Source organism: Juglans regia, chromosome 7, assembly GCF_001411555.2.
Source record: "Juglans regia cultivar Chandler chromosome 7, Walnut 2.0, whole genome shotgun sequence".
Classification (NCBI taxonomy): Eukaryota; Viridiplantae; Streptophyta; class Magnoliopsida; order Fagales; family Juglandaceae; genus Juglans; species Juglans regia.
In genome coordinates this window covers 17,268,918-17,292,030 of record NC_049907.1, presented here as the reverse complement: position 1 = coordinate 17,292,030, position 23,113 = coordinate 17,268,918, and the positions used below count along the sequence as shown (strand labels likewise).

Below are 23,113 nucleotides of genomic sequence, written 5' to 3'. Positions count from 1 at the left end.
TTTTTATCAATGATAACATGCATTCTCATTTGACACAAATGACCATACTTCTGTATAGTTTGCCATGTACTTCATGAACTGGTTCTATGTCTTGATTGAGTTTCTGGTATTTTTCTTACTTACCTGTGGGAGTATTTTTTGCAGTAAATGGGTCCCCTTACAACCTTACCTTTTGGAGGCCTCGAGCTCCATCAAACTATGTCATAGTGGGAGATTGTGTGACTTCAAGGTTGAACTAGATTAAATTGATTTTTATTAAACCCTCGCAATTGTTTTTTCTTGTTTATTAATATTAATATTTCACATCGAAGTGAGATAACAAATGTAATATACAATGTTGCCAATTATGGTGCAGTTTTTGCTTGCTTCTTTTTTATGTTTTAGGTGCTCTGATTTGTTAAAGTTCAACATGTATTTTCAGGCCAACTCCTCCTTCACAGGCTGTAATGGCAGTGAGTAATACATATGGGCGTGTGAGGAAGCCCATTGGTTTCAATCTCATTGGTTCCTTCTCTGGTATTCAAGGATTTGAAAGACGTGAACGCCATTCTGATCTTAATGGTGATTGTTCTATTTGGATGCCTATTGCACCGCCTGGATATACAGCATTGGGGTGTGTCGCACATGTAGGAAACCAACCTCCACCAAGTCACATTGTTTATTGCATACGCTCTGACCTTGTTACATCAACAGCATTTTCAGAATGCATACTCAGTGTGCATTCAAATTCTAGTTTGGCAAATGGATTTAGCATCTGGCGCCTAGACAATGTTGTTGGATCATTTTTAGCCCATTCTTCAGCGCAATGCCCTACCAAAGATAAAAGTTTTGACCTGAATCATCTTCTTCTCTGGAACTCGAATTGGCAACATTCTGCCTCGAAAGAATCTGGCTCTGATTCGAGGGACAGTCGTGACTGTGGAAGTCAACAAACAAATAACCAGAGTGCAAATTCATCTGGATGGGATGTCGTTAGATCAATTTCAAAAGCTACTAATTGTTATGTGTCAACCCCTAATTTTGAGCGAATCTGGTGGGACAAGGGTAGTGACCTCCGGCAACCAGTCTCAATATGGCGACCTATTGCACGTCCGGGTTATGCTGTACTGGGTGATTGCATAACTGAAGGGTTAGACCTTTTTATCTTGCAATTTTTTCTTAACCTATATTTTTGTTAATCTCTTCATGAGTTGTTGTTTACTAACATATCTAGTTACTTTTGTATCTTGTCAGCTTAGAACCACCTGCTTTGGGAATAATATTCAAGGCCAATAATCCTGAGATTTCTGCAAAGCCTGTGCAGTTTACTAGAGTAGCCCGTATCACAGGAAAGGGCATTGACGAAGTTTTCTTCTGGTATCCAATTGCTCCTCCTGGTTATGCTTCTCTAGGATGTGTAGTCTCAAGAACAGATGAAGCACCATCCTTGGATTCATTCTGCTGCCCAAGAATGGATCTTGTTAACCAAGCTAACATACTTGAGGTTCCCATTTCAAGATCTTCAAGTTCGAAAGCATCTCAGTGCTGGAGCATTTGGAAAGTTGAAAACCAGGTTAAAATGAATGTTCACTGGGCTAGTATTTTGATCTTCTTTTAAATATTTGGCTTTCCTATCTGATCTCTTCATCTAAACATTTCTTTTGTGTATGTCCAGGTTTTCCTTTTTCATTATCCTTCCTACCTGATGGTGTTGTCTTCCTTATTCTTTTTCTCTTTCATAGCTCCCTATATTTTTTTTGTAGGCATGCACATTTCTTGCTCGTTCTGATCTGAAAAAACCAACGAGTCGATTGGCTTATACTATTGGTGATTCCATGAAACCAAAGGCTCGGGAAAACATAACTGCCGAAATGAAGCTAAGATGCTTCTCTTTGACGGTTCTTGACAGCTTATGCGGAATGGTCTGTTTTTTCATGAAACTTGAATACCTAGGATCTGATGTTAAGATAGTTCCCTTTCTTCTAACTGATACTATTTTTGGGATAGAAACTGAAGCGTTTCATATGGCACCACTATTTGATACAACAATGTAATAGTTTGCTTTCTTCTAATTGACATTGTCATTGTGATTGGATTTGGACCCTTTCAGATGACTCCGCTATTTGACACAACGATAACCAATATCAAGCTTGCAACACATGGTCAACTGGAGGCAATGAATGCAGTACTCATTTCCTCTATTGCTGCATCTGCCTTCAACACACAATTAGAAGCTTGGGAGCCCCTGATTGAGCCATTTGATGGAATCTTCAAGTAATATTCAGTTTTCTCAATCCATAATGTGTTTCTTGTTTTCTTTTTGAGAAGTATAAATCTCTTTGTCCGTAATTTGTGTTATATTTCTTTACCCTTTTAGGTTTGAAACTTATGATACCAATGCACACCAACCATCAAGACTTGGGAAAAGAGTACGTGTAGCTGCTACTAATATCCTGAATGTAAATGTCAGTGCTGCAAATCTCGAGACTTTTGTTGGGAGCATTCTTTCATGGAGAAGGCAGTTAGAACTTGAGCAGAAAGCTGCCAAGCTAAATGAGGTTTTGATCTTGAGTTCATTTTTTTTTTTCTATTAAGAAGATTCTTTTGATGCTTTACTAGCTGACTATCTTTGCAGGAAGCTGGTCATCATCGTAGGCATGGAGAGGATCCAACTTTTTCTGCGTTAGATGAAGATGACTTTCAGACTGTGGTTATAGAAAACAAACTTGGGTTTGATATCTATCTGAAAAAAGTTGAGCAAAATGCAAATTCCGTCGACCAGCTACATCATGGTGGCTGCACATCTGTTTGGATCCCACCTCCAAGGTTTTCAGACAGATTAAATGTTGCAGATGAATCGAGGGAAGCACGTTATTATGTAGCTATACAGATTCTTGAAGCTAAGGTTGTAACTGTGGCTCTTGTTTATAAAATACGGTCCAAATCTTCATTTATTATCTTCTCTTCTACTTGGAAAGAAAAATAATTTTTATGCTTTTCTCCAGGGAATACCGATCATTGATGATGGCAATAGCCATAACTTTTTCTGTGCCTTGCGCATTGTCATTGATAGCCAGGCAGCAGATCAACAAAAGCTTTTTCCTCAGAGTGCGAGGACAAAATGTGTCAAGCCTCTTGTTTCAAAAGCCAATAACCTTGATTCAGGCACCGCTAAGTGGAATGAACTTTTCATATTTGAAGTTCCTCGGAAGGTATCGTATGGGATAGCTTCATTTTTGCTATTCTTATTTCTTTATTATTTGAATTTTCTTAGAAGGCAAACACCTAGGGGTTGGCTCAAGTGGTAAGGATCTTGGTCTTGGTGGTATGTTCCCTCCAGGTCTATGTTTCAAACCCTTGGGTGTAAAGCATTTCTAGGGGCAACATCCCATTGCTGAAAAGCCAATGATTTACCTGAGCCGTGTGATGGGGACGCGTTACATGGCTCCGGGGTTTAACCGGCTTAAAGATATGTTGCGTTTGCATGGTTTCCAGGATTCCTCACCATAAAAATATTAAAAAAAGAAGAAACAAAAAAATTCTCAGAAGGTATCTTATGAAATACCTTCAATGTTGCTTTCTTATTTTCTTTTGCTTCTATGTTCTTAAGGAACAAAATAACTTATTCAATCAATGGACCATCAATTTAGACAGTTAATGAGAGGTATTATCACAAAAACTATAGCATGCAAGTTCTAAAAACTTGTGGAAAATTAAGCTCTCGTTTGTGCTTGTTACTCCCCTATCAGTATTGCCTGTCCTAATATCTACCACCATAGAGATTAGTTTAGCCAAGGCTTCTCTTTTGTTGTCTATTTTGGCCCGTTTTATGTAAAATATTTAAACATCTCTCTTTTTTTTCGCTTCGATTGGTTGGGAATTGAGGCATCTTCATTTTAGTATCATAGTATATAAGCCTTTGCCTTTCAGAAACCTCCTCCTAACATGTAGTTTAGCTTAATTATAATGGGTGTTCTCTTGTTCGCATAGGACAGTTTGATATTGTCAAAATTTACTCATCATTAAGCGAATGTGAAACTTTTTCTTACTTCAAAATAGTGGGTTTATGAAGAAATTCGTCCTGTCTGAGGCATGTGACGAGGATTCTTCAACTGTTGGTAGTCAGGCAAGAAAGGATTATAGACTCCTGTGGAGATGCACCTTTTTCATTTACGGATATGTCACATGCCAATCTTTTTCTGGAAAGATATATGGACATGTGAGCATGCTGTCAAAAGATTTGCTAATCTATAACAATTAAATCTATAAGCCACAATGATGGGAGCGCTTTGGATTGACTATTCCATTGGTTAATGGTTTCTTTGCTCTCTTTCAGTTCTTATTGCATCATTATATCTCATATTGTGTATGCTAAGAACTGCTTGCCTGAAATGTATATTTGTATCATTGTATTTTTTGTAAGTTATAACATGATGAGACGAGCTCTCTCTCTCTCATTTCAATGATATTTATTTGGAAATGTCCCATATTAAATTTTTCACAAGCTAGTAATTCTTTGACCATGTGATTATTTTCTTATCAACAGATGGTGTTTTTACTTTCTTGAACATAATGATTTTATTGTTATTTAAATTTAGCATGTAATTTGACATTTTTGAAGTTTATCTTTATTGTTGTAAATTAATGTTGTTGTCGTAGTTTATTGTGTGATCCCAATATTTACATCGCCTCCTTTTCTAGCTTCTAACTTGTAATTAGGTGTTCTCTCTTGTATACTCCCATTGAAATTGGGCTATGCCTTATTACTTTATAAATGAAATACATTTATTTATGCAGGCCCCAGCTAAGTTGGAAGTGGAGGTGACTAACCTTGCAGCCAAAGCTGGAAAAGGTAGGTGTTATTGGATCATCAACCTCCAGATTAGACTTGCTTTCAAAGAAAGTTGCAAGGACATCAAGAGATTCAATTTTTGAATGTATTGTTGATTTCTGCACTCGAGCTGGATCAGCATGCTCCACTTAATTTAAATCTGACTGTGCTGTCAATGAAATATTTTGCCCAGACTTGGGTTTTGCATTATCGTCTCTTTTTTTTTTTTCATTTTGTTTTAGTTTTGAATGGGTGACGTGGCACCTTCAAAATGGGGCAATATTTATCTAGTGTCCATGCTGAAATGCATAATGCTTTATTAAGTGCCAGTGGATTGCTTTACAAGTAGTGGTGGGATTTTTCTCTGCAGTAATATTTATTTCACATATAATTAAAAAGTTTTTGAATGGTACAGGTGAAGTCGTTGGATCACTTTCATTTTCTGTTGGACATGGTGCAAATATGTTGAAGAAGGTAGCTTCAGCGAGGATGTCAAATCAACCCTATAATGTTCAGAATATCGTATCATATCCTCTAAAGAGAAGGGTGAGCTAGTTGTTTCACTTTATGAATTCTTGTTTAATGCAGTTAAACATGCTTAGTTTTGATGTTTATGGAATATTATAATTTAACTCTCTGTTGTTTGCTTTTTTCTGGTTCAGCATGATAATGCTGAAAACACACATGACCACAGTTGTCTGTTTGTATCTACTACTTATTTTGAGAGGAAGAATATTGCAAACTTAAAAAGAGATGCCGAAAATGAGAAAGTTACAGATAGAGACATTGGATTTTGGATTGGACTCAGTCCGGAGGGTGTATGGGAGAGTGTTCGATCATTGCTTCCAATGTCAGTGGTCCCCAAATTATTACAGAATGATTTTATTGCTGTGGAAGTTGTCATGAAAAATGGCAAGAAGCATGTGATTTTCAGGGGTCTTGCAACAGTTGTAAATGACACTGATATTAAATTGGATATTTGCATATGTCCCTCATCACAAACAAGCAGTTGTAACATCGTGGTGGAAGAGATTTTTGAAAATCAACGTTATCAGCCAATTTCTGGTTGGGGTAACAAGTGGCCTGGCTTTCGAAGTGATGACCCAGGGCGTTGGAGCAACCGGTACTACTCATATTCATCAAAGGTGAGTTTTCTCGAAGAGTGTGGCTTTAATATCATTTGTTTACTCTTATTCTTGAACTATTAGTACAATGTGTATATTCACATTCTTCTTAATTTATTTTGAAGGAATTCTATGAACCTCCCCTTCCCCCTGGATGGCAATGGACGTCAACTTGGAATATTGATAAATGTCAATTTGTTGACAACGATGGCTGGGCATATGGTACTGACTTCAACAGTTTGAAATGGCCACCAACTTCTTCAAAGTCGTGCACCAAGTCAGCTATTGATGTTGTGCGTCGAAGGCGATGGATTCGTTCAAGAAAAAAATCTCCTGAGCAAGACATTAATAGCATGAAGAGTGACTTTGCTACCATAAGTCCTGGTGCTTCTACTGTTCTACCTTGGAGAAGTAGATCCAAGGATTCTGACCATTGTTTACAAGTACGTCCTTGTGTGGATCATCCTGAGTCCCCATACTCATGGGGTTATGCTGTTGAACTTCCCTTCATGGACCAAGGTTCACTCAGACAAAAGCAGGAATCTAAAATGTCCAATTATACATTCAAGTTGAATGAGCTTGAGAAGAAGGATATAATTTTGCATTGTTCTAGCACTGGAAGTAGGCAATGCTGGCTTAGCATAGGCATAGATGCTTCTGTTCTTCATACTGAACTAAATGCACCTGTTTATGATTGGAGAATATCTGTTAACTCCCCTCTGAAGTTGGAAAATCGACTTCCTTGTCCAGCTGAGTTCACAATCTGGGAAAAAGCAAAAGAAGGGAGTTGTATAGAGCGCCAGCATGGTATAATCTCTTCACGGAGAAGTGTTCACATATATTCAGCAGATATCCGGAAACCCATTTACCTTACATTGTTTGTTCAGGGAGGTTGGGTACTGGAGAAGGTAATAACATAGTCTAAATATACTCATTCCTGTTTGTTCTACGTAAAGAGTATATGTGGAGTATTTATGTATGCAAGCATTATTCCCTTGTATGTTTATTTATTTTTTCTTATGCAGGACCCTATTCTTGTTCTGGATCTTTATTCCTTTGACCATGTCTCATCTTTCTGGATGGTTCACCAGCAAAGTAAAAGGTTTGGGATTCCGAAGGATCTTTTTTATTTTTTGGTATATAACATGCATTCTGGATCTCAAGTTTCTTAATTGGACAGTTCTGGAGCTAGGAAATTTTGCTGAATATTCTCTCCGCAAAAAGTATGTTGCATATATGTAGTGTCAAATTCCTTGCAAGTACTAAATCAAGTTCTTTTCTTCCTATAATTGAGATAAGTGATAGACCATAAAAAGAAAAAGGAATTACACCAGGGTATACATCAAAAGCTTCTAGTCAGGAGATAAAAGCTGTAAAATTCCAGAACCATAGACTAGAAAGGCATAGAGTGGCTGAGATTCAAGAGTACAGTGCATTAGAAAGAAAGTCTTGAGTTCCTGGATGGTCCTTGCTTTGTCTTCAAAGCTTCACTCATTTCTTACGTTTCATATGCACCACATCAAACAAATCAGGCTGATTTTCCCAAGGTCTCACTATGATGGCAACCAACCCATCCCTTCTCGTAGGCTAACAGCTCTATCATCTAACAAGGCATCACCCAACTAAGTCCATATAAACTGAAAACAGCTTGCTGTAGCATGCTAGCTACCTCTTACTTATACAGCACCACTTAATCACCATCATGTGTCTCTTCTCAAGTTGTCTAAAGTAAGGATCTTCCCAATTGCAGCCGTCCAAACAAAGAAAGCTGCTCTCAAGGTATACTTGCTCCTCCAAATGGACTTCCATGGAAAGGCAATGTTGTCATGGGGAGTAATTCATTATAGAAAGACTTACCTCATACATCCCTCTCATGGATAAATTCCAGCGCATCTTGTCATCTCTGACTTGTTTTAATCTATAAGCATATAATTGATCATAAAAAGAGGTAAAGAGGTTCACCTCCCAATGTTTTGCTGATATTAGCGTAATTCTTTTTTTATAAGTGGTAAATTTCATTAAAGGACGCAAAAGGTGTAAGCCAGGCTTTGTGTACTTGGGCTATGCCTATTTCAGTACTAATAAAATATCCTCTAGTTATAAAAAAAGGTGTAGGCCAGGTACATGGGATATATACAAGAAAAATACCTGTCTGGAAGAAGAAAATGACAAGAAAATCATGATAGTTAAGCCCATTAAAGTCTATAATGTCTGTTCATGATTCTAAAACTTTCTATCATTTATCTCTCCTCAAATACACCATACAAGGCAAGTTGGTACTGTCTCCTACACTGTTGCAATTAACTCCACTTAACCCTCTTGAAGCACCGCAAAATTCCATTATTCTTCTAGGCGTTACCTAAGTCAAACCCACCCAACTGAAGAAGTCACCCCACAACTCTTGCAGTCTCACAATGGAGTAAAAACATGATCAACAGACTCTTCACTCCTGGTACACATACAACACTACTCAATCACGACAATGTTTCTTTTCCTTAGATAATCCGTTGTGATAATCTTTTTTAGAGAGGCTGTCCAATCAAAAGCCAGCTCTCGAACGGACCTTCATCCGCCAAATACCCTTCCAAAGAAAGGGGTTGTTATCATGAGAAATTAGTACATTATAGAAAGAGCAAACATTGAGGAGCCCTCTATTCAAAGGGGCCCAAAGAAGCTTATCTTGCCCTCCTCTTCTCAACCTGATGGAATACTACAGATTAGATAACTAGAGAGGTCACAAGATATCTTCAAATGGGCCACAGAAGCATACTTAGCACGAGCAACACAATACACGTTCAGGAAAGCTTCCTTGAGAGCCCAATATCCATAATCCCTAGAACACCTTCCTACCCATATGCATCCATATTTAGAATCTACTACATTTCTCCACAAGGCCTCTTTTTCATTTTGACAGCACCAAAGCCACTTCTCCATTTTCAGAAGCAAATATCATTTTCTGAGCGTCTCCATGATAATGACAACAAGGAGAAAGGATCTCCTTGTCGCAAGCGAGGACAGCTACTGAAGAAACTGGAAGAAGTTTCATTCACCAAAAAAGAAAAGTCTACAATCTTCAATCCAAAATCTCCCTTCTTCCCTAAAACCAAAATTCTTAGTATAGAAGGAATTCCCGATTGAGATGATCATAGGCCTTCTTAATGTCTACTTTGGAGAGCACCCGGGCTCTCCGAATCTAGCCTGCCATCTGAATCTAGTTAACAATAAGAAGAGTCTGGTATTTGTCTATCTTTGACAAAGGCATTCTTCGGCTTTGAGATGATCTTTTATATATCCATATACAACCTATTAACAAGAATTTTAGAGAGGATCCCGTAAATCCTGCTCACTAAGCTAATAGGCCTAAAGTCTTTAACATCCACGGCCCCTGGTTTCTTCAATACGACAACAATGGAAGTGGCATTGAGACTTTTTTCAAACCCTTTACATGTCAATCGTAGAACACTCGCATAACATCTTCTTTGATCACATCCCAACAAACATGGAAGAAAACTATAGAGAAACCCTTCCGGCCAAACGGCTTTTCACGGTTCAAAGCTTTCACTACTTTAAGAACCTCCTTCTCCTCAAAAGGCCTCTCAACTCCTCTCCAATCGAATAAAAAAACTAGGCCATCAAGCTTAGGCCTCCACACAAATTATTTAAAGAATAGGTCATCATAGAATTGTGCATATGACTCCTAATCTTTTCTTGATCAGTAGAGACCGAGCCATCAACCGAGAGCATCTCAATATAATTGCTTCTCCAATTACTTATATAAAAAATAAAAATAAATAAAAAAATCTCCAACTAGAGTTAGCCACACTATAGAAAACATTTATGCACCTATCGTCTTCTCTTAACCAAAGAGCCCTTGACTTCTATCTCCAACATATCTCCTTTGATAAAGTAGCACACTCCATTATGCTGTCACCTGATTTGCTGTCACAAAATAGCCCGTAACAGACCACTAGTTTTATCGGGGTGGTCTGTTTTTCCTGTCCGGACCCGTTTTCTTTCACCCCTAATTGTACTATCTCCTGATTTTCTTTTTCTGTTGTGTCAACCTCTTCTTTGAATAAACATCGTTCTATTTTAAGTGATGTTGAGATAGGTTTAACATCACTTCTCAAAGCCGTTCCCGGTGCATTCTATGGGTGTATTCCCCTACTCTCTCTCTCTCTCTCTCTCTCTCTCTCACACACACACACACACACTAAAAGAAGAAAAAAAAGGAAGAAATAAATAAATATCTAAAACAAGAATCCTCTATGATTGAGCATAGATAAGGAATCGTTTCTATAAACAACTGGTACTCTATTTATGTGCTCTAATAAAGAACACAGCTCCAATGCCTGGTATTTAAGCATTTGTATTGATGCTTATCGTTGATGGCATCCAAAATTACATGATGCAACGCGAGGACATTTTGGGAGGTAACCATTTTGATGCCATCCTACAATATTCATTCTGAATAAATTGAGTCTTCATATACCTGAGCAGCTGTGTATTTACATTTCATGTATGTTTTGTGTTTTGTGACATTGGACAGTCTGGTCATAAAAAAATATGAAATGTATTTTGTGAAATTTTGTAGCCTTTTCTAGTTATTGTAATTTGTGGCTATATGAAATGAAGAATAAAACATATACTAGTTTACCTCTGCATAGCCATGAGTAAATATTTACTAATTTGTTGTGAATATTTGAAATGAAGAATAATTGTGCTCATTGTACCTGTGGTCTTCCTTAATTATCATATATGCAGGAGATTGCGTGTGACCATCGAACGTGACTTGGGAGGAACAATTGCAGCTCCCAAAACCATTAGGTTTTTTATTCCCTATTGGGTTATTAATGATTCGTCTCTGCCTTTAGCATATCGATTGGTGGAAGTTGAACCTTTGGACAAAGCAGATGTGGATACAATGATTCTTTCAAGAGCAGTTAAGTCCGCAAAGTTAGCCTTGAAACATCCTTCAAACTCAATGGATAGGAGACATTCTGGCCCAAGAAAAAATATCCAAGTACTTGAAATAATTGAGGATACTACTCCAGTTCCTAGCATGCTTTCTCCACAAGATTATGCCGGCAGAAGCGGTGTTATATCATTTACATCTAACAAAGATGCACATATGTCCTCACGGGTGGGCGTTGCTGTTGCTATCCGCAATTCTGAAATTTTCAGTCCTGGGATTTCTTTTCATGAGCTCGAAAACAAGGTGACTTAGATTCATGATCAAGTATTCACCAGATTATTATGGACTCAAATAGAACTGTTTTAGCCTTTTGTGTGCGTGTGCATGTGAGAAGTTTTCATTACATGCGATTCCCTTTGAAACTTTTCTCCAGGAGCGGATTGACGTCAAGGCATACAATTCAGATGGATCGTACTACAAGCTTTCAGCTTTACTGAATCTGACTTCAGACAGAACAAAGGTTGAACCGAATTATCTTCAATTAATTTATGTGCTTCATGGTAGTAGGTAGATCTAACGTTGGCTTTCATGTTACTTGTTCCAGCAACAATAGATAAAAGATTATGCTTAATGAGGCAAATGCTCTTCCTAAAATTCCTTACATTTTGTCTCTGTCCCATGTACTTGTGCTATGCCTATACCTCATCAATAAAGTCTTTATGTACTGATAGGGGAAAAAAAGAAAGGAGGTTCAAATATGAAATGAGGTGAATTCAAATTTGATTATAGGTGGATTCAATATAAGGTAAATATGGGAAATTTAATCAATAAATGTCTTCATTTCTGGAAACTCCCATCCAAGATTCTTTAGATCATAATTGAAAGGGAGATTTCTTATTAACGGAGCTGGATATGGGATAACCTAAAAGAGCAAGGAAACACAACATCATTTGTGGGATGGAAGGAGTATAATTTTTAGCAATCATGCTGTACTGTATAAGGTGCATATATTCTAATATTGATCCGCCCTCTACTGCCTGCTTTTTAATGTTTTTAGAAATCTACTTCAGTTACCCTATCTATTTTTTAAAATTATCAAATATTATCTTAGAGATTTTAACAGTAAAATAAATTATTCTCTTTCGCCAAAAAGAGAACTAACTAAAGGATAAGGTTACTGATATTTACACATGCCAAAAACAGAGCTCTAGATCTTTATCAATTGAAAAGAATTTGTCATTACGGTTATAAGAAGTTATGGTGAATAGCCAACACCATGAATACCAAAATGCTTAAAGCCTGAGATGCATCATAAGAGTTAACAACAGAAAGTTTGCATGCAAGGGTCTGTTGTATATTGGATTTTATTCACCGGACACAGTATTTAAAAATATACCGTAACAAAGATATGATAATTTTGATTCTCTTTATGTCTCATCAGTAATTAACAAATGGTTACTGGTTGATGTTCAGGTTGTTCAGTTTCAGCCACACACTTTGTTTATTAATAGGGTTGGTCAGAGTCTCTGCCTGCAGCAGTGTGATTCTCATTCAGAGGCATGGATTCATCCCGCTGATCCTCCAAAACCCTTTGGATGGCAGTCTTCTGCCAAAGTTGAACTGTTAAAGGTCTGTGTAATACAAACATCTATGCCAGAATTCCATAGACATATTCTGTGACTCATGGTGGAGTTTCTTTTTTATTTCAGTTGCGCCTTGATGCATACCACTGGAGTACACCATTTAGTGTTTGTACCGAAGGTGTGATGCGCATTTGTTTGAAAAAGGTTATTGGAAATGAAAAGATTCAATTAAGGGTAGCAGTAAGAAGCGGAGGAAAGAACTCCCGCTATGAAGTTATTTTCCGCCCAAATTCATTATCAAGTCCTTACAGGTTATTTTTGTTTTCATTCAGAAAACTTTCTTTATCTTTTCTTTGCCTTCTTATGCAAGTTATTTTTTGTTCCTGCATCAATAGTATAATCAACTTCCCATAAACAGGATTGAAAATCGCTCGATGTTTTTGCCCATTCGCTTTCGGCAAGTGGATGGTACCAGTGATTCATGGCAGTTTCTTCTCCCTAATTCAGCTGCTTCATTTCTGTGGGAAGATCTTGGTAGAAGACGTTTGTTGGAACTAGTGGCAGATGGGAATGATCCATTGAAATCAGAGAAGTATGATATTGATGAGGCTTTGGATCACCGACCAATTCATGTGGAAGGTGGACCTACAAAAGCTCTACGTGTTACTATTGTAAAAGAGGAGAAAAGGAATGTTGTTAAGATCAGTGATTGGATGCCAGAAAATGAACCTACAGGAACATTGAGTAGAAGGTATTCATCACCTTCATCACAGCTTTCTGCAAATGACTCTCAACAGCAGCAATCAGCATCCATCTCAGATTGTGAATTTCATGTTACTGTTGAGCTGGCTGAGCTTGGAATATCCATTATTGACCATACACCTGAGGAAATATTATACCTATCAGTGCAGAATCTTCTTTTTGCATATTCTACGGGCTTGGGCTCTGGAATCAGTAGGTAAGATTTGCTTTCAATTAAGTACTTCATCTTGGATAGTAGAACATCTTGGAGTTCAAGGTACCTACAGATTTCATCATGACAGAACATACCTTTCAATTCAACTTAACAAAATAACTTTGCCTTCAGAGCTCACTTGCTTCATGATTTTAGAATTTTAAAATACAATTTGTCCCTAAGCTGACCAATTATTCACTACGTATTAATGGTCACTTGATTAGGCATGTTAGGTTACTCAGGTTTGCTCTTTATTTTCTGGTTATCAATTTGTCTGCAATTGTTGAACTAACTTACATATTGCTTTGTTTTACAGGTTCAAACTAAGAATGCGAGGAATACAAGTGGATAACCAGTTGCCATTAACTCCAATGCCAGTTCTCTTCAGGCCACAGAGAGTTGGGGAGGAGAATGATTATATATTCAAATTTTCTTTGACAATGCAATCCAATGGATCACTAGATCTCTATGTCTATCCATATATTGGTGTCATTGTGAGCATCTATCATTTAAATGTCTTGCAGAAATATGACACTTGGTTTCCTTTATCCACTAATTAAATATATCTTGATTGCTTCTAAACAGGGACCTGCAAATTCTGCTTTTCTAATAAACATTCATGAACCCATCATTTGGCGCCTTCATGAAATGATCCAGCAAGTGAACCTCAAGAGATTATATGACACTCAAACAACTGCGGTTTCAGTCGACTGCATTATTGAGATTATGTATGCATGGAACTTTCTTCAACTTGTAATTGAAATTTTGGTTAATGTCTGCATTCTGGTTTCTTGAAGTTGTTCCAGTTATATATTGTCTTTGAAATTTCAGAGCCCTTGACATCTCGGAAGTACGATTCAAAGTGTCAATGGCAATGTCACCAAGTCAACGGCCAACGGGTGTACTTGGATTTTGGTCATCCTTAATGACTGCCTTGGGGAACACTGAGAATATGCCAGTATGTATTATGATCCTTCTCCACATGATCCTCATTATGAGACATTTTCTTAGATAATTAAAATTTCAGGCTGGATTGAACGAACCACCCTTAATGATATTTAGAAACAAGAGGCTCATGGGGAAAGTCTCGTCATTTAACATGAAAACTATGAATTCAGTTGGTCCAAATTATGTTTTGAGAAAATAATTGTAATTCCCCATCCCGTTGGATTAGTTCAATATGCTTGTAAGAGTGTGTTATCTGTGGTAGAATTGGATAATGGACTTATAACACTGCATGTAAACTACTTCTAGCATGCTTGTTCACCATGCCTACCATTACAGTCTCAAAATCATATGCGTAAAGCGTTTTTTAACATTTTCTATAGTATATGTGATATAAAGCTCAATTGTCTAAACATCAGGCTCTCACTGCCATGATTTTATGGAGTTTTCCTAGAAATATATCTTTTTGAAAAGTGGAAATAATGCTGGATGATTCTTGTAATTTATACATAATTTGGGGTATCATATTTTTTCTTTTATCATGGAAAATCTGAATAGAAGTTCTTTTTTTCGTATTTGTTTATCAGGTCAGAATAAATCAGAGGATCCGTGAGAACTTGTGCATGAGGCAGAGTTCCATGATTAGTATTGCTATTTCAAACATTCGCAAGGATCTTTTAAGCCAACCTCTCCAACTGCTCTCTGGTGTTGACATATTAGGCAATGCAAGTAGTGCACTTGGACATATGAGTAAAGGTGTGGCTGCCTTATCAATGGATAAGAAGTTCATTCAAAGCCGGCAGAGACAGGTTTGCTAAATATTCTCATATTTATTATTCATCTTCTCATAGTTTCTGTAGTTGGCCATTTTGAATTTATACAATCTATAGCATGGACTTATGAACTATTTGTGGAGTGCAAATATAAATGTGCTGGTTAATTTTGGAGCAGCTTTTAGGTGATCTTCCATGTTTATAATTTTCTTTGGAAATGAAAACGACCAAATATGTACATGCATAGGAGATTTCTATAATTTTTTTTATATCCTGCTCCATACTAATAAGAGTTAGCTGTATGCATTCTGCTTTGCCCATTTCCTTCTGTCTTCAGCATACATTACTAATAAGATGTGGGAGAATTCCGAGTGGACTGCTCAAGGTGCCTATAGCACATGACTAAGAGTAGTCTATATCCAATCTAATTTGCCCATTCCTTCATTCTTGGATACTAGCTTTTTAATATAAATTTGTGAGGCATGGAATGACAAATCTCAATTGAAGGGAGTTATGGAATATGTAAGGGATCTAATGATTAAAGTGGACAAGGGGCTGGACCTAGTCGTGGGTACAAGTGTGCCGGCAAGTGTGACAGAAAGTGTGCAGGCAAAGGGTGTGTCAAAGATAGGGTCGTTGGACGTTGGCATCTTTGTTCATGCTAGTGTCACTATGCCTTCTGAGGGGGCTGTAGGGTCTCAGGCACCAATTGCAGATGAAGTTGGTACTTCTGTCCAAGGTTCTTTTTTAGTTGAAGGCGGGGGTCCTCCCAAGGTCTCGAGTACTTTGAAAGAAACAGTTGAGCCTCTTATAGAAGATGCAAACGGGGTAACACAAGATAGTGCTTCCCCTCTTGAGGAAGCAGACACGGCAAACGGGCAAGGATTGTCTAGGGGTGGAGCAAATACAAGAAATGTTGATGGAGGGGAGGAACCTGTATTGGTAACAAATGGAGGGGACAACAACCATATAGTTGTCGAACAACCATTTGGTGGGAAGGAAATTCTCGATTTTTCATTGGTGCCTCGTGTGGAGGAAGGTTTAGAATTGTCGTTGGTGCCTCGTGTGGGGGAAGGTTTAGAGTTGGGAGTGCAGTCAGGTGGTATGGCTAGGGATAATGTCGTTCCCCTGGTTTCTCTTCCTCCGATTAACGATATAGCGGGTTCAACAACGGATTGGATTCTGAAGAAAGATAACGGGTTTCTACAAACCCTGAGACTTTCATATGGAGAACATGGAGAATATGAAGACCAATTTAAAATACTACTCACTGCAATTGAGGGGAACCACGCGCTTGAAACCAAATCTAAGTTTAAGAAAAGCAGGGAGTTAAAAAATCTTTCATGGGCAATCAACTATGATGCTAAGGGAGCTAGTTCAAGTCGAGGGAAGGCTAAAGGGAGGGCTTTCGGGTAGAGGTTTTTACAGAATCTAGGGGTTGGGGTCGGGGAGGACAATGTTGTATTTTGGGTATTGGTTTATTTTGGGTTTCTCATGGGCTTTTGGGTCATTAGGGGCTCTCTTGTATGGGCTAGGTGTTTTCTTGTATACAACCAGTGTACTTGATTACTCCTATTGATATTTATATATATATATATAATATTATTACTTATCAAAAAAAATTTTGTGAGGTCTTTCTCTTGAACAAAACTTCCAATGCCCACCCTTAAATCATTGCCATGCTTGTCAAGCAATTTCATTGTAGGTGGCATGGCTCAAGTCCCACAGTTCTAGTTGCCCTCTATATCAAGTTACAAGGAGAAGCCCAAGCCACATGTGGGCTTATACTCCAAAATGACTATTCAATGCTACAGTTGGAGCCCTTCAGAATTATGATAAACTGCAAAAACTCCCTCTCATGAAATCTGGGATCCCATTCACCTCCTTCATACACAATCCAGGGTATTCCATTGTCATTCTTTCTTATTGTCAAAGTTGTTGAATCTCTACCATGCACCGTGGTTCTTAAAAACTAAGGCATTCCAAAGCTAGGCCATGCACTTATTGGCTATCTAGGTGCTTGCAATTTGTACAAGGCATTTGTTACATAATGTCACCTAAGACAAAAATTGTTGTAGTGTCATATGAGAAAAAGGATGTTGTGCACCAATTAAAAATTTTATACTTGTTTGCATGGCTTGGTTGGAAAGAGAAGGAAATTTCAAAAGTGAGTACATCCTTTAGTTTATTAACGAATTTCAAGTAAGCGTATTGGATGCTAGCTAAAGTCTAAAGTCAAGTTACCCTAATTACGCTTGTTCTTCTTGGACTACATCCTTGACCATGTCTTAAAAACTACTTAAACTAGTTGCAGACGGATAGCTTAAGATATTTAGTTAAAAATAATATATATAATTGTTTAAAATATTTTATATTTTGAAATGCTTTGAATATGTTTAAAATGTTTTAAACATATTTAAAATGCTTTATAATCATTTTATACCACATAACGCCAAAATCAATAATAAAAAAACTAAAACCCATCATTATGAATCCATTTTTTCTCTACCATATCATCAAGTTACAAAAATTAGTGATGTGTCTATCCCCAAGAAACCTGGGGCTTCAGAGCTAAAAGACTATCGACCTATTAGTCTTGTGAGTAGGGTTTACAAGATAATGTTGAAGGTTCTTGCTAATCGTATGAGCAAGGTGATGGAGCAAATCATCTCTAAGCCACAAAATGCATTTTTTTTTGGGGAAGACAAATTCATGATTCGGTGCTCATTGCTAATGAATGCCTAGACAGTCGTTTAAGGGAGGGTGCTCTTTGTGTTCTTTGTAAGCTTGTTATGGAAAAGGCATTTGATCATGTGAATTGAGACTTCCTTTTCTACATGCTTGGGAGATGCGGTTTTGGAGAAAGGTGGTGTTTGTGGATTAGACATTGTGTTTCTACTGCCCTTTTCTCGTTGTTGGTTAATGGTAACCCTGCTGGTTTTTTGCATAGCTCACGTGGTTTGAGATAAGGGACCCTTTATCTCCTTTCCTATTTGTCATTATTATGGAGGCGTTGCACCGGAGGGTGGAGGCCATTGTTGGGGGTTCCTTTTGAGTTGGTTCCGGTGGGGGTGGGGGTGGGGGTGGTGTGTAACATCAATAGCTTGGCAAGCTTGTTGGGCTGTAAAATTGCTTCCTTACCTCTGAAATATTTGGGTCTTCTGCTGGGATGGGGTTATATTTGTGATATTTGGGATGGGGTTGTTGAGAAAGTTGAGAAAAGGTTGGTTGGTTGGTTGGTTGGAAGCAACTATACTTATCTAAAGGGGGTAGACTCACTCTTGTGAAGAGTGTCCTCTCTAATCACCCCACTTATTTTCTATCGCTGTTTCCATTGCCTGCAGGAGTGGCCAACCGGATCGAGAAGTTGTTTTGTACTTTTTTTATGGTGTGGTATGGGAGAGGAAACTAAATTCCATCTTGTTAGGTGGAATAAAGTTAGTTTTCCTATTTCAGTTGGACGGTTGGGAGTTCGTAATTTGAGGATATCTAATAAGGCTTTATTGAGGAAAGTGGCTATGGAGATATCAATCGGAAGGGAAGTTGCTTTGAAGGGAGTTCATTGATCGGAAGTATAGAAGTGCTTTGGGGGGGTTGGTGTTCTAATGAAGTTTGGGGGGTTTATGGTGTGGGGCTTTGGAAGTTCATTAGAAAGGGCTGGGAGGGATTTGTTAGTCATGTTAGTTATGCTGTTGGTGAGGGATCTAGGATCTGTTTCTGGTCTGACATTTGGCGTGGTGATTGGGCCCTCAATAGTGTGTTTCCGGCTATTTTTCGTTTGGCTTCAGATTGGTTTGCTGCTGTTTCTGATTTGCTTTGTCACTCTAATGGCTTGAGTCAGTGGGATATTTGTTTAACTAGAGCTGTACAGTATTGGGAGATTGACGAAGTTTCAGCTTTCTTCGGCTTTTTATACTCTTTGAGGCTTGGGGGTAATGTTGAGGATAGGATGTTGTGGAAGTCTAAGAGGTGTAAAAAGTTCACTGTTCGTTCGTACTATAAGCTGTTAACTTTTCAGGATAGTTCTTCTTTTCCTTGGAAGTGTATTTGGAGGTCTCACATGCCTTCCAAAGTGGCTTTTTTCATTTGGATTGCCTCTCTCGGGAAAATTTTGCCCTCGATAATTTAAGGAAGCAGGGTATTATAGTTATAGATTGGTGTTTCATGTGTAAAAAGAATGGGAAAATCGTGGATCATCTACTCTTGCATTGTGAGGTGGTAAGGGCTATGTGGGATGGCATCTTTTGTAGAATCGGCTTGGCTTGGGTAATGCTTTTGAGAGTGGTTGACCTTCTTGCGTGTTGGAACGTGCTTCATGGTTGTTCTCAAGTGGGCGTGGCTTGGAAGATGGGTCCTTTGTGTCTTATGTGGTGCATTTGGATAGAAATGAATGAGCGGTGTTTTAATGACAATGAGCATTCTTTGGAGCAAATCTGGAATTCTTTTGTGCACTCTTTGCTGTTTTGGTTTTCTGCTTTAGTGTTTAACGGATCTTCCGCTCATGATTTTCTCATGTTGCTTTCTGTTTCCTAGAATGTATTTAGGGTTTTCTTTTGTATACTTTCTATTTACATGGGCTTCGCCTATACATTCGTTTCTAATAAAATTTCTTCTTACTTATAGAAAAAACATCTTTAAGAATTTAGTAACATTTATGGATCTTGTGGTTACATAACTATAAATGATGTACGTTGATAAAACCAAACACGTGTATAATAATTTAACTAAATATTTTTCATTAACTTAATTGCATATATTAACTAATTTTCATTCAATAATACAATTGGAGACTGGATGATGTGGCTTATTTGGAGTAAGTTGTATGCTTTAAAAATTATAGAGTATATAAATTTAGCTCCAATTTGATGGTATGCAGACATTTTTTTAAGCGTGTGATATTTGGAATTTTATTTGGTGGTTGGTTTTTTTCTCAATTAACTTATCTAGTTGTATAGTTATTTTTGTTGGTGGTTGACTTTTTTTCTCAGTACATGCAGTGTTTTTTTATCTAGTTGTATGGTATAGCTATTTTTTATCTAGTTGTATAGCTACTTTTTTTCTCAGTGCATGATACAGGGCATGATATATTAACTAATTTTTCTCAATTAACTTTTCTAGTTGTATGGCTATTTTCACATTGAGTAATAATCTAACGGTTAATTTTCTTTTTCAGGAAAACAAGGGTGTGGAGGACCTTGGTGATGTTATCAGAGAGGGTGGTGGGGCATTAGCAAAAGGCCTATTCAGAGGCGTTACTGGCATATTAACAAAGCCTCTTGAAGGTGCAAAATCTTCTGGTGTTGAAGGATTTGTTCAGGGCGTTGGAAAAGGAATAATAGGTGCAGCTGCGCAACCAGTGAGTGGGGTTTTGGATCTCTTGTCAAAAACTACTGAAGGTGCCAATGCTATGAGAATGAAGATAGCATCTGCTATAACATCAGATGAACAGCTCCTTCGCAGGAGGCTACCTCGCGTTATTGGCGGTGATAACTTGCTTCGACCATATGATGAATATAAAGCACAGGGGCAGGTAGTAGTTGTTTGCCATGCTCTCTGTCATTTACATTAAAACAGTGCTATTTTTTTTTATTTCATGGATTTGGTAGTGTTCGTCCAATTTGGATCAGATTAAAGCAAGTGAGATGGATAAATGTGAACTTGAGTGCACCCCATATGCATAATTGCTTTTACAGATAAAAAAGCAGATGCAGCTACAACCCCTTCTAACCATGAGCCATGATTATAGCCTATTTAAAATTTTAGCTTCTCTTTATAAACTTGACTATGATTCTGAATCTATTTGTTTTGTTTCAATCATGAAGGTTATATTGCAGCTGGCAGAATCTGGTTCATTTTTTGGCCAGGTTGATCTATTTAAAGTACGTGGAAAGTTTGCCTTGTCAGATGCTTATGAAGATCACTTTTTACTCCCAAAAGGGAGAATCTTTGTGGTCACCCACCGGAGGGTGATATTGTTGCAAGTAAGTTAACTTGAGTACAAAGAACATATAGTGATATTTCACTTCCATCTTTTATTACACCCAAGGACACCTACAAAACTTAAATTCTCTCTCTCTCTCTCTCTCTCTCTACAGCAACCTTCAAATGTTATTGCTCAGAGGAAGTTCAGCCCAGCTAGGGATCCATGTTCAGTACTGTGGGAAGTACTGTGTGACGACCTGGTGACGATGGAATTGACTCATGGAAAGAAGGACCATCAACATTCTCCACCTTCGCGAGTTATTATATATTTACAGTCTAGAGCAATGGAATCAAAAGAAGTAGTTCGTGTAATAAAATGCAGCCGTGAAACCAACCAGGCTTTTGAAGTTTATGCTTCAATTGAGCAAGCAAGGAACACTTATGGGTCAAACCTTTCAAAGGTTGGTTTCTGATGCCGTATGTTATTCTACTGTGCGAACCCTTGTTGGCAAAAGAGCATGCCATACTCTGTCATGGTTTGCAGTTTCCCTCTATTAAGTTGACAAATGCATTTGTTAATCTACTTACATGAACTCTTGCTGGTAAAAGAGCATGCCATGCTCTGGTCAAGGTCTGCTGATTCCTTCTATTAAGTTCACATATATGTTCTTATTTTTCTTCAAATCCAATTATGGAATGCTCCAGAATTTATACAAATGCTTGATATAGATGTGTGCAATTTTTACATAAATTAAATTGTTATTTGAGTACATCATATTTGCCTCTGATCTGTCGTCTATATAATGCATATCAGTGTCTTTCATTTCCTGTCTAATGATGACTTCATTTTGCAATCTTTTTTTTTTCAGGAAATGCTAAAAGGGAAAGTGACAAAACCATATTCACCAATTGCCGATGGTACCAGTGCTGAAGTCACTTTGAAAGAAGGCATTTGCACCTGGTCTCCCCAGCAGGTGCCTGGATCAGCCCCTATAAGTTCAAGTTTCGGTAGCAGTGCGGACTGAATTTAAAAGTCAGTGCCTTTGGAGAAATATCATGTGTCACTCTGAATTTAAATGATGTGAACCTCACCTCTGCATTTTTGTGGACTGCTGCAGGTGCGAAAGATTTGAACATTAAGGAGGAGGCTGTTTCCCGTGGAAGATTTGGCAGAGCTATTGCATAGACCCTTGCCAAATGGGCTTTGTTGAAATTCTTAATAGAATCTTGCTGAAATATTTATACAAACAAACGTATGTACAATAAGCAGCCCCTGCAATGAAAATGTACAGCTTTTTTAAGATCCTTGTATACCTGTATAGTATTCCTTGTATATACGATTTAGAGAAGGCAGCCATTTAATTGGCCCTTAGAAAACTGGTTACTTACTTATGAAGGCCCTTCTAAATTTTCTGATCAGCAAGGAAATCCCAAAAGTCACACCTATTTTACTCTGCCATTTTGTTTTCAGATAATTAACTCTTTCATTTTCTAGTGGACCAATGGTGTCAGGAGAATTCACGTATTTATTTGCTTGATGGTTCTGGTAACTTCTTGCCCTCACCGGGATAACTTGATGATACTAATAGAAAGATTTTTTTTAGATGCCTTTTTTATCTGATCAACTGTCTATTTGGATGGAGTGCTGGTAATGGTACATATGGTAACATGTACGACTGATTCAGCATCTTGTGACACACTCCAAGAGTTCTAGATGTGTCAAGCGAGAGCTCTGCATTTCTAATTGGTTACATGATTAACACCCACTATGTTTTTTTGAAAAAAAAAATCTAGGCAAGAAACTTTTATTCTACTAACATTTCAAGGTACAAAAGGTTGGGGTTGGGATTTCTACAATCACCCATAATATTGAGTCAATGGTGCAAAAATACCTTTAAAAAAAACAGTAACTTTCCTCCAAATTGGGTTGGAGAAAGTTTCTTCCTGACGATATACAAATATGTAAGTGTCTTTTGAGCATGTGACAAATGCATGCTTTTTTAAAAAAACTTAGAAAACTACAGCGTCATTTCATTTCAAAAAACATGTATTTGTACATATTCAATGGACACGTCAAATTTTTAAA

The 23,113-nt window shown here is 37.7% G+C and overlaps 1 protein-coding gene across 1 annotated transcript in view; it reads left to right on the top strand.

Annotated features, from left to right (window-relative positions):
• LOC108986177 overlaps positions 1–22,486 on the top strand; it is a 99,636-nt gene extending 77,150 nt beyond the window's left edge. Inside the window, exons 38-64 of the mRNA XM_018958698.2 lie at positions 145–229; positions 422–1,129; positions 1,234–1,552; positions 1,743–1,901; positions 2,090–2,253; positions 2,357–2,537; positions 2,615–2,884; positions 2,985–3,191; positions 4,777–4,831; positions 5,226–5,356; positions 5,473–5,955; positions 6,060–6,842; positions 6,960–7,036; positions 10,699–11,152; positions 11,283–11,369; positions 12,323–12,478; positions 12,559–12,743; positions 12,851–13,390; positions 13,704–13,881; positions 13,973–14,115; positions 14,219–14,345; positions 14,920–15,141; positions 20,279–20,635; positions 20,928–21,086; positions 21,201–21,488; positions 21,897–22,060; positions 22,146–22,486. Of these exons, the coding sequence (XP_018814243.2) occupies positions 145–229; positions 422–1,129; positions 1,234–1,552; positions 1,743–1,901; positions 2,090–2,253; positions 2,357–2,537; positions 2,615–2,884; positions 2,985–3,191; positions 4,777–4,831; positions 5,226–5,356; positions 5,473–5,955; positions 6,060–6,842; positions 6,960–7,036; positions 10,699–11,152; positions 11,283–11,369; positions 12,323–12,478; positions 12,559–12,743; positions 12,851–13,390; positions 13,704–13,881; positions 13,973–14,115; positions 14,219–14,345; positions 14,920–15,141; positions 20,279–20,635; positions 20,928–21,086; positions 21,201–21,488; positions 21,897–22,052 (6,674 nt within the window). The 3' untranslated portion in view covers positions 22,053–22,060; positions 22,146–22,486. The remainder of the gene's footprint in view (positions 1–144; positions 230–421; positions 1,130–1,233; positions 1,553–1,742; positions 1,902–2,089; positions 2,254–2,356; positions 2,538–2,614; positions 2,885–2,984; positions 3,192–4,776; positions 4,832–5,225; positions 5,357–5,472; positions 5,956–6,059; positions 6,843–6,959; positions 7,037–10,698; positions 11,153–11,282; positions 11,370–12,322; positions 12,479–12,558; positions 12,744–12,850; positions 13,391–13,703; positions 13,882–13,972; positions 14,116–14,218; positions 14,346–14,919; positions 15,142–20,278; positions 20,636–20,927; positions 21,087–21,200; positions 21,489–21,896; positions 22,061–22,145) is intronic.
• Positions 22,487–23,113: the final 627 nt, after the last annotated feature.